Consider the following 11,522-nt stretch of genomic DNA (forward strand, 5'->3'; position numbering starts at 1 on the left):
TGATTTTTTTCAATTGAAAAGTATTTGTTTTCTCTCCCTATCACCTCCCTTCCCCCTCAAAAAAGAAAGAAGGAAGGAGGGAAAGAAAGGAAGGAAAAAAGGAAGAAAGAAAAGAAAGAATGAAAGAAAGAAAGAAAGAAAGAAAGAGAGAAAGAAAAAGAAAAAATAAAGAAAGAAAAAGAGAGAAAGGAAGGAAGAAAGAAAAAGAAGGAAGGAAGGAAGGAAGGAAGGAAGGAAGGAAGGAAGGAAGGAAGGAAGGAAGGAAGGACAGACAAACCCTTAGGACAAATATGCATAGTCAGATTCCTGTATTGCTCATGTCCACAAAAGTGTGTCTCATTCTACACATGGAGTCCATCACCTCTCTGGCAGGAGGTGGGCAACATTCTTCCTCACTGGTCCTGAAATCGTGGTTGGCCATTACTACTAAGAGGGAAAGGAAGCAGAAATGGGAAAAAATAGATGGAATTGTGACCAGCCCTGTACTTAAGTTCTGAATTACTTACATTTATTTTTTTCTGGTTTTTGTGTACCATTTGCTTCTTGTGTTGCCTTGGACAAGTGACCTCCCCAATCTCAATTCCCTCTTCTGGGGGATCTCTTAGGTCCCTTCCAGCTCCAATATACTATGAATAAATCAAACTTATGCGAGTAAAAATTTCCTTTCACTCTTTAATTTCTGGAGGGATGGATAGATGATAGATGAGCTTCCCCTATGCCCAAGAATGATCTGGTAAAAGTTGGGAGCAGCCTGAGTTTTGGTAAATTTGAACCCCAGGAAGTTTGATAACCTCAGTAAGAGACTACTCTAGTGCCGGGGTTCTTAATTCCCAAAGGATCCATGTATAGATTTCAAAGATTCTATGAACTTGGATGGGAAAATCATCACTAACCTCTAGATGAAATTCAGCATCTTCAACTTTTTCAAAACATGGTTCTGAAGAAGGGATTGCTAGGCTTCACCAGGCTGCCAAGGGGAACTATGGCCCCCCAAATAGTCAAGAACCCCTAGTTTAGTGAGGAACCCAGGTTGAAAAACCCAGAACCAGATATGGGTCCTAGCTGTAGTGTGGAATATATGTTTTTCTATCAGTGTCCCTATTGTGGGTTGGCAGAGAGGAGGCAGAAGGGCCATAGATGTCTTCTGAGGCTTCTGGAATCTGATCATACATGTTGCTTTCCATCTCCATAGGAAATTCCATTCTACCACATCTGGAGTGGTAGCCAGAAGGCCTTGCATTGTACTTTCACTTTGGAAAGATACAGCCTGGCCTCCACAGAATTCACATGCAAGATCTGTGTGCGGCAAGTGGAAGGGGAGGGCCAGATATTCCAGCTGCATACGACATTGGCCGAGGTAAGCTTGGGAACGGGAATACCTGTCCTTCATTGGGCCCTTTGTTCCTGGGAGGGAGCTGCCCACCCAGCTCAAAAACGAAGGGAGACCAAGACCATCCATGATGCCAGCATTGGCAAGTCCAGCCCAACGGGGACCCCAGTGAGGTAGATCACCTTTTTCCTTAAATAGATGGTACAGAGTTGAACAAAATGTTACTGAAAATGTAAAGATTTGGATCTACAGTGACTGAAGATCAGGAGAAAAGAGAATTTCAACATGGTCATCACCAACATGTATTAAGAACCCACTCCCAATGCGCAAGGCACCATACCAGCTATTAGACAAAAGAGGAAGTCTTTCAGGCTTGATCCCAGGCCTTAAGGGGCTTACAATCTAGCTGGGAACTCATATCCACATCAACAGCCAGTAAAGTTGGGTATAGCAGTCATGGCTTTCTCTGGAAGCTCCTCCCCATTAGACTATAAGCTCTTGAAGGGCAGGGGCTATCTTTTGCCTCTTTTTATGTCCCCAGCACTCAGCATACTGACTGTCACATATTAGGCGCTTAATAAATGGATTGATTAAAGGTATGAGAGAAAGAAAGGGAAGTCTCAAAATCATCTGAGTGTTGGGAAAGGACCCTCTGCCCTCCCTAACTTCCTCTACCTGCTTTTATCATTTCAGACAGCTGCTGGCTCCCTAGACAACTTCTGCTCTGCACCCAGCAGTGCAGTGACCACCCAGCTGGGCCCCTATGCCTTCAAGATCCCATCGTCCATCCGGCAGAAGATCTGCAATAGCCTCGATGCTCCCAACTCCCGGGGAAATGATTGGAGGCTGTTGGCCCAGAAACTGTCTATGGATCGGTAAGTGCCAAGGGCTTCCTGCTCTCCTGTGTAACCCACACATACACCCTCCCAACCATGGCCATACTCAACCTCACTAAAAGAAGTTCTTTGGCTCCTCGTACCCCTAACCCAATCCCATCTCCCTCTTGCTTGGATTATCTTTGGCTCTCTTGCGACACACCTAGGCTCAATTCGAGCCCATTCTTCAAGCAATGAACCTCAATTCTGGGCAAGCCACTGTGTTATGGGGAATATAAAGGAGAATAAGATAAAGTCTGTACCCTCAAGTAGCTTACAGTCTAGTGGAGAAATTCATAGCCTGGTGGCTATCTTTCTTCTCTGTATATGGTGGTATATATAACATGAGGGCAGCAGAGGACAGTAGAAAGAATACTGTTTAAGGAGACCTGAGCTGGAATCCCTTGACCTTGAGAAGCTCACCTCCCCTTGCTAAGCTTCAGCTTCCTCATCTGTAAAATTGGGGAGTTTGGCTAGGGATCATTTCTAAGGCTTTTTCAAGCTATATTCTATATTCTTTCCCCTGTTTCTTTATTGATCCCTTCATGATAGGTGCCTTCTCCTAATTTTACCCTCACAAGTCAAAAAGGCACTCCCCTCCCCCTTCCCTGCACGCACATGTGCACACACATCCTCAAGGCCTAAGTGAGAAACACAGGTGTGGTGTTTTCAGACCCCAACCTGAAGTCTGGCAAACTGACTCTGGCTCTGCCTCCCCCAGATTCATAGTAATAGCCACAGTCTGGCTCCCATGGGCCTTTGTATCCTTCATTGCAAACTGGTCTCTTTGCTGTTCTCCATACACAGTATTCCATTTCCCACCTCCACATCTCTGTGCAGAATAGACTCCCTCACCTTATAGAGTCCTCAACTTCCCCCAAAGCACAGCTCCGGTGGCACCTTCTACAGGGGTCTCTTTCTTGATCTCCATGGTTGTTAGTTTCTCTCGTCTTAGAATTGATTTGTATTACTCTGGACATATGTTGTCCTTACATATCAGTGTACACGTCATATCGCCCCCAGCATATGGAAGCTCCCTGAGGGTAGGCTCTATTACTATTTTGTCTTTGTGTTTCTGGTGCCTAGCATGGCACCTTGTACACAGTAGGCACTCAATATATGTTTGCAGAATTGTTGTTAAATTGAGATTATTAATGTCAAGAATATATTATGATAATTAATATACATGATATAATAATGTATTAAATAATTATGATGTTAAGATATCTTTAAAAGTGCCTTGTGAACATGATCTCATTTGTTAGTGTAGATTGTTATTATCCTCACTTTATAAATGGGGAAACTGAGTCACGGAAATGTAGTGACTTGCTGATGGTCACATAAATGGGTCACGTGATTTGAACCTAGATTCCCCCACCTCCAGTCCACCACCATGTTTCCTTCTGCTATACTCTGATGCCATCACGCACTTCTTTTTCTACCATTGAAGAACCCAATGCTTCTCTCTCTCTCTCTCTCAATCCCAGGTACCTGAACTATTTTGCCACCAAAGCAAGCCCCACGGGGGTGATCCTGGATCTGTGGGAATCCCTGCATCAGGACGACGGTGACCTCAACACCCTGGCCAGTGCCTTGGAAGAAATGGGCAAGAGTGAAATGCTGGTGGTCATGGCCACGGATGGTGACTGCTGATGCCACCCTGGCTGCCACCCATGGACACAGGAAGGGTGGAACTGTAGGGGGCAGGACAGGATGAGAGCACAGGGGAAAAAAGGGGGTGAGTTTGGGGATGGGGAGATGTCCTCTCCCACCTCATCCCACAACTGCAGACAGGGGGTTTCCCCATTCTCTTCCTCTTCCTCTTCCCACTCTCACTTACCATAACCAGCCTTAGGAAATCTACACACTCCATTGACAAGAGAGCCTAGAATCCCCCCTCCCCAGATTCTATCTCTTCCTGCCCCAACCCTCTGGCTGCAGGTAGCTTGGGACCAAGGGCTCTGTGATGATGAGAGTCTCAGTCAAAGGGGGAGGTGACCCCTCCACCACCACCCCACAAACACATATATGCACAACAGCTCCCACAGCCCTCAGAGACCAGGGCTCTCTCTAAGGCTTCTGGGTTGGGTTTTCTTTTCATTTCTTTTTAATGATGGGTTTCTCTCTCCTCCCAATGCCCTGCCCTCCTCTCCTCCTTTAACGTCATTTTATGCTTTGAAGAAATCCAGTATGATCTAGACAAACTGCTTTCTTCTGTCGAAAAGAAAGAGAGAGCTTTACATAGATGCCTATTGAAAGGTCAAAGGAGAAAACCACGAAAGCCACAAAGAAGGAAAAAAAGAGGGGAAAAAACCCAGTTTCTTAGGAAACGCAAAATGATTTATTATCCAGATCTTTGGATGAGTCCTTTTTAAGAAAAAAAAGAAAGAAAACTAAAAACAAACAAAAAAGATTTTAAAACTATTTCCTTGAGTGGATGAGTGTGTGAATTTGGGGGTATGGACAAAAAGTCATGGAGAGTACAGAAATGAAAGAGGGTGGGAGGGAAGGAGACCAGTAGATGTAGGCTGGGAAAGGTTTTTGTTTCTGAAATCAGTCTTGGGCTAAATTCAGAAGATATGTGAAAACAAGAAGGCTAAATCATCTGGCCTTGCTTATCTCCAGGTGCCTAGGGATGGTCTATGGGGAGAAGGAGGAGAGAGGTTTCTCCTGAGCAGGGGAAGGGGACGGGAGGGGGATAACACGGGAATCTGGCCCTGAATACAGACCAACAGGAGTTATGGAGAAGTTAGAAAGGCCCCATGTGTCCATGGAGTCTGGGAAGAGCAGTAACTAAAAGGAGCCCCATAGTTTCCCGTGTACCCCAGAAGCATATCTGTCCACCTTGTGAGTGTCCAGCAGGGGTAAAAGAAGAGATGCTACAGACTTCACATTCCAGACTGCACTTTTGCATACTGAACTACAACCTACCATCCTGGCTGGCCTTGGGCTTCCAGTCCTGGTTGAAAGCCTGTGTTTGCTGCTTGGCAACAATAACCTGGAGTCAGAGAGGCACCACTGGAAAGAGTGGACCCTTTGGTCAGAGAGCTGTGGCCAGTGGCCTGGCTGATATCGATGCTTGAGGTCTCTCAAGAACCAAAATTGTTGTGAGGCTTAGCAGGGACCACGACAGAAGTGCTTATGAGTGAAGACTACCCAGCCTTCCCAGTTTAGCAAAGGAGATTGAGGTGTACATCTTGAGCTGTGCATGACAGGTGGGGGTCTCCAGGTGGCTACTTAGTCATTGTTCTGCTCCCCCTATATCCTGGACGAAGGATGAGCTCTCAAAATCGGGGCTTAGGTATGTGGGAGACAAATAAGAATAACAAACCCAGGCTGTATTGCATATGGTGGGGATTCCAAAGTAGGCTGAATCCCATAAGCTGAGCCAGCTTTGGGAGGTCAGTAGCTAGGGATCCCTAAGAGCTAGCCACTTAGGCCGGCCGAGCAAGTCCAATGGCTGTGATTCAGGGCCCACCCCTCCACAGAGAATCCTGAGTGTGACGAACTTCCTGGTATAGTGAAAAATATGAAATTGGGCATCATCTGGATTCTAGTCTTGGTTATACCAATGACTAGCTGTGTGGCCATGATGAAATCACTTTCTATTTCTGGGTCAGTATCCTTTCCTGAAAAAGGAGGGAGGGGGTCAGACAAGGTGTCCTTAGAAGGGATTTCCCATCTTTCTCACAGGTCCTCAGAAAAGGGCACTGCCTCTCCTAAGGAGAGTGGAGTGGAGTAGAAAGGGTGCCCCATATGTAGCCACAGGATGGGGTTCAGCTCTGACTTCCTACCTGTGTGACTTTGGGAAAGTCCCCTAAGCTCTCTGCGCCCCACTTTTTCCCTTTATATAAGGAGAGATTTGGATTAGGTGACTCTGGTTCATCCTAACTCTAAATTTTGGATTCTGTAATTCAGTAATACCCCTCTGGAAGGGCAGACGGCTGGGGAGGAGGGGTAGTGCCAAGGCACAGGTGGCATGGTCAGGTTTTGCCAGCCCAGGAGTTTCTGCTCCCACTTTTACAGGTCTCTAATGGCGATGCCACCAACCTTGGAGACATCTCTTCCAGGTGCTATTATGAAAGGAAGTTTGGAAGCCTCGGGACTAGTTCTGGGCTATTTTAACAGACGTAGAAATGGAGTCAATAAGTGTGTGTCCTATCTACCTCCTTGTGACTGAGCCTGGCACAAGGGGGAAGCCCTCTCCTACACTCCTTAGCAGAAGAGCCAGTAGTTAGGTGGGACCTATCCCAGGAGGAGAGGCTAAGAAGAGAGGCTCCCTGAACCGGCTTGGCATTTCCAGTTATATATCCCGCAACACATCTATTTCTGGGAGGGGGTAGAAAGAGTAGGAAGGAAGACAAAGGAAAAGGGGGACATGAGACTGGGAAGGACAGAGTCCTCTTTCTTAGTACTGGCTCCTGAGGGGGCACTGGTCTTGCCCTGGCTGGCCCCGTCCCATGGCAAACACTTGGTATTTGCTATTTACAGGATAATAACCAGCTGGTATTTATGTCCTCACACTTTAGCCCAGACCCAGAGCTAAGTACTAGTTCCCCCAGGGCTACTCTTGGCTATTATCTAGGGATGTGCAGGAACATGTGCCATCATGTGGTTGCTGGGAATTCACCGGAACAAGCCAGACAGACCCTGTGCCTTTGAAAATGCTGTTCCTTTGGGAGGCGGCTCTTTTTACAATGCGTGAAGCTAGGACACAGTGGGCATCTGAGGCTGTGAGCTGGAGGTTTTATGGTGGTTCTCACAACTGGGTGGGGCAGGGAGGAGGGAGCAGAGGGAGGGAGGGAATGAGAATAAGAAAGTCTTTTTTGGGGCCTCTCCCTAGCCCAGGATGGGGCAAAAGCTGAATCCTTGGGTCTGGAAGACCCTTGGCCAGGGCTTTGGAAGAGGGAGTGGGAGCCACTTGGGGTCCATGGATATCATGGCTCAGGGTGTTTATCCTGAAGGAAAGAGGTACCCTACAGCTCAGCTGAGTGTGAGGGAAGGGGATAGTATGGACAGCCATCTTGCATGGTACCATTGTGAATCCTTCTGGATTCGGGCAGGCAGTGTGGGCTGCAACTGGGGGTAGTTTCCACCTTTATCACCAAGTCTCTGGATAGACCCTTCAAGGGCTTAGCAATCAAACATTAGCCATGAGCTAGAAGCCTGTCTTCAAGACAAATTGAACATTGGAACAGCTCAGTTGTAGGGACTGGGGCAGCTAGGTGGTGCAGTGGATAGAGCACCAGGCCTGGAGCCAGGAAGACCTGAGTTGAAATCTGACTTCAGACCCTTACCAGTTGTGTGACCCTGGGCAAGTCACTTAATCCTGCTTGCCTCAGTTTCCTCATTTGTAAAATGAGCTGGAGAAGAAAAACAGCAAACTATGCCAGTATCTTTGCCAAGAAAACTCCAAATGGGGTCACAAAGGGTCAGACATGACTGAAACAACTGAATAACAATCATAAGAAATGAGTGCCCAAAGAAAAAGATTCCCCTGTATTTAACAGATGAGGAAAGTGGAGGCCCAGAGAAGGGGAAGTGGCCTGCCCGACATCATACGGGTAGCAAAGTAGGATTTGAACCTGGGGCAGGCCTCAGACTTCCAAATCCAATGCTTTTTCCCCTTGTGCCATGATGCATCTCAGATTGATGGGGTGGCCTGACTGGGATTGCTCTAAGGGAATAAAGAGAGATCCTGATTTGGAGTCAGAAGACCTGGATTCTAGTCCTGCTTCTTGTCACTCCTGCCCCTGGATTTGGAGTCAGAGGAACTGGGGTTCAGATGCAAGCCTGGCTCTTCAATATATGGGCAACCCTGAGAGAGGTCTCAACCTCTCTGGGCCTCAGGTCCTTATCTTTAAAATTAGGGGAGCAGTAGGTGTGGACTCGATGGCCTTCCAACTGCCGGGCCATGTTCCTGCCCGCAGTGATCTGGGCCTTGTTTTCCTCATCTATTGAACCAAGATGTTGGATTCAATATAATCTCTGGGCTCCCCTTTCTAGCTCCAAAGTTCAATGATTCTGTCATCCTCAGGGGAAATACTGAGGAGAGACCCCAGGGCCTACTTCTGTGCCACTAGCAACCTCAGTTTGCCAGCTCCTTTTCCTCCTCTGTTCCCTTTTTCTATGACCCCAGATCCTGTGCTCTCTGGATGGACCGTCCCTCTCTCCACTGTTGTTCTGTGGAGCCCACAGTGGCCTCACCTCAGCTTTGGGATGACAGGACACATATCTACACCAGCCCTGAATGGAAAGTGGAGTCGGCCTGATTCCTAGAAATTGTGGGAAAGGTTCAGAGCACAGAACCAGCTTGGATTGTGCCTCCTAGGAAGGGTCCAGCTGCCCGTATTTAGAAATAGGCCCCATAAAGAGTTTACTGGGCTTCTCATCAATAAGGTTTGCTGGTAAAATCACCTCCCAGATCCAGCAGAGCTGGGGAGGGGCTGTGGGCAGGGGATGTATTTCAGCCTTTCTCCCAACTTTTTCTGAGACCACCTTAAAAGGGGTGTGTGTGTGTGTGTGTGTGTGTGTGTGTGTGTGTGCGTGTGTGTATGTGTCCTCTATTTACTACATACGATGTATGCTCACTTATTTGTCTCCAGTTTGGATATCTCACGTTTGGAGTATCTATTCCTTTTCCCTCAGGGTCATGAGATCGCCGTCTCTCCGGACTCTGTGTGTCTCTCTCTGCCCTCCATCTCCCTGCCCCTCTCTGTATTTCTCTCTCTTCTCTGGGACTGTCCCCAGTGGCTCTGGGGTCCACAAGGGGGCCTCTCGACTCAAGGAGGGACCAGCAGCTCTGCCTGTGTCCCTGGTGGGCAGGCAGGCAGGCACACGGGAGAGGGGGCTTCCAGTGGCTGGGGAGGGAAGAGCATCTTTCCAGGGGGAAAGGGCCAATTGCTATGCTCAGTGGGCATCCTCTTTTCCTATTTATACATGGCAGGGGGTGGGAGAGGGAGGCCAGGGGCTTGAAGGACAGCCCCTGAACCTGTAGCAGTTTCTTCTGTAAACTCCAAACCTGTAAATAAAGTCTAGAATTCCTATTGTAACAAAATTAATTTTTATGCAATAAATTATATTTCTTAGTCTAATAAATAATTGAAACCAGGTGAACCCTGCTGCCAACTTCTGTTTTGGCACATTAGAAAACACAGTGTTTGGGCCTCTTGCCATAGGCTGGCCCTCTCCCCCTGATCATGCAGGGAAAGGAGAAGGGGCCCTTAAGTCAATTAACAAACATTTCCTCTCTTCAGGGTCCATAAAGTGTGAGAGCTTAAGAGAAGGAGGAAACAGCCCCTGCCCTCTAGGGTTCTCCAGTTTAGGATAGAACAGTATGCTAATTCAAGGGCCAGAGTATAGGACCTGGCCAGAGGAGGGAGGGCACCAAGAGCTGTCGTCATGAGGGAAGGCTCCCTCCAGGACACAGGGCTAGAGCTAAGCCTTAAAGGATGGTGGCCTGGAAAAACCAACTCAGGTTTCCATAGGTAAGCAATGCCATACCATACCATACCATGCCATGCCATGCCATGCCATGCCATGCCATGCCATGCCATACCATATATACCATAAGGTATGAAATACAAGGGTTATTGTACTCATTTTACAGGTGGGGAAATGGAGGCTCTGATATAAGTAAAGTTCTTTCCAAGGCCAAAGAGTTAGTCTCAGAGCCTAAATTTGAATCCAGGTTTCCCAAGTCTAGCCTTCTTTTCCCTGCTGTGACTGGTGGGAAACTAAGGGGTGGGTATAAGCGAAGGCAAGTAGGTTTGTAGAGCAATGAGAAACAGAATGGGCAACCAAAGGGCAAAATGAACCCACAGGGATGTAGTGTACCAGGGAGACTGAAGCCACCTGGGGTTAGTCTTGGCAAAACTGGAAGGAAGAGGCTGCCTGATAGCGAGGAAGGGACAGACATCCAGGCAATATTCCAGGTGGTGGGGAATGACCTTAGGGAAGCTCTCATCCTGGGAGATGCACCAGTAAGAAGCCAGGTGGCCCCTGTCAGAGATGTGGTCAAGGGGATTCCCCCTAGCTCCAAGTGAGAAGCTACTTCCCAGGAACAAGTGTTCAGGGCTAGAGCAGAGAGTGCCCAGGGCAGGGTGTCTAGGACTGTGAAGTACCCGGGCTTGCGGCCAGAGCAGGGAGAGAACCAGACATGCTATAATAGGACCTAGATGACTGAGCTGGCACTTGCCCAGGCTGGGTATGTCCTGAGAACCAGGAAAACTACAGGAGCTGAGGCCTCAGGTGCCACCCCACCCCTCTCATTCTCCCCACGGCTACAGTCCCTGGAGTCTCTCTCCTCCTCCCTGCTAGAGCCAAAAGGCTTCTCATTCAAAAGATTTTGGGATTCCACCACAGGATCCTGACACTGCCACCTAGCCACAGCTAAAGGCAAGCATAGTTACAGGAAAATTATGCTGGTATTGTAGGGGCTTCCTCCTCTATAAAATGAGGACCCTGGGTGAAATGATCCCCTAAGATCTCTTTCAGCCAACAGCGCTGATCTCCGTATAGCATCTGTAGCAAGAGGGGTCCAAATCTAAATAGGCCTGAGGTGAGGTTGGGTAGAGAAAGTGGGGGAAGAGGGAGGACCACTAGAGCAGCTGGGTTAAACACATCAGGGATGCCTCAGTAAGCAAAGCCCTGTCTGGGTGCAGATGTGATTGGCATTTCATCTGGTCTCCTTTTCTGTTTGGCAGCAGTGACCGCTTTGGTGATGGTGATGGGGGCTGAGTCATTCAGTTTTATCCTGGTGTTCTTGGAAGTATTCCTGCTGACGGAAGCAGTATTACCTCATTCTGCTCAACTGTTGGTGTTCTTGGTGGGGTCTGGTGGTTTTAGGAGGAGGCTGCTGGTATTACTGGTGGGGCACTGAAAAGTGGCGATGCCCTTCAAGATGGTGGTAGTGATGGCAGCAATATTGTTTATGATGGTGGTCATGTTTGTGATAGGAGCAGGCAGAAAGGGTGAGGAGGCCCTACTCAGGTGCTTACATGGCCTGGCCACCTGGAATGGGGCAAGTAGCCATGCGTGGCCTCCATCCCATTGGCCAAAAAATAGACAAAAATAGCCATCTTGGGTGCTAAAAGTTCTGGAGAGGGGCCTTTCTGCCTAGAAGGGAAACAGTGGTCTGAGGCTAGGAGTAGAAGGAGAGGCTATTTCTTGGGTTCCATATTATTTCTACCTCTGTTCATAAACTTGGCAATGAAACGTGTCACTGGAAAGCATTCTCTTTCTTGATAGGGAGATAAGCCTTCTGTGACCCCAACCCCTACCCCTGCAGAATGCCACCTCTCTACAGAGGAAGGAGG

The 11,522-nt window shown here is 48.0% G+C and overlaps 1 protein-coding gene across 1 annotated transcript in view; it reads left to right on the forward strand.

Moving 5' to 3' along the window:
• Positions 1–4,583, forward strand: part of UNC5B (unc-5 netrin receptor B) — a 78,156-nt gene extending 73,573 nt beyond the window's left edge. Inside the window, exons 23-25 of the mRNA XM_036736506.1 lie at positions 1,193–1,357; positions 2,024–2,205; positions 3,693–4,583. Coding sequence (XP_036592401.1) covers positions 1,193–1,357; positions 2,024–2,205; positions 3,693–3,858 — 513 coding nt within the window. The 3' untranslated portion in view covers positions 3,859–4,583. The remainder of the gene's footprint in view (positions 1–1,192; positions 1,358–2,023; positions 2,206–3,692) is intronic.
• The last annotated feature ends 6,939 nt before the right edge of the window (positions 4,584–11,522 follow it).

Source organism: Trichosurus vulpecula, chromosome 8 (assembly GCF_011100635.1).
Source record: "Trichosurus vulpecula isolate mTriVul1 chromosome 8, mTriVul1.pri, whole genome shotgun sequence".
NCBI classification, from domain to species: domain Eukaryota; kingdom Metazoa; phylum Chordata; class Mammalia; order Diprotodontia; family Phalangeridae; genus Trichosurus; species Trichosurus vulpecula.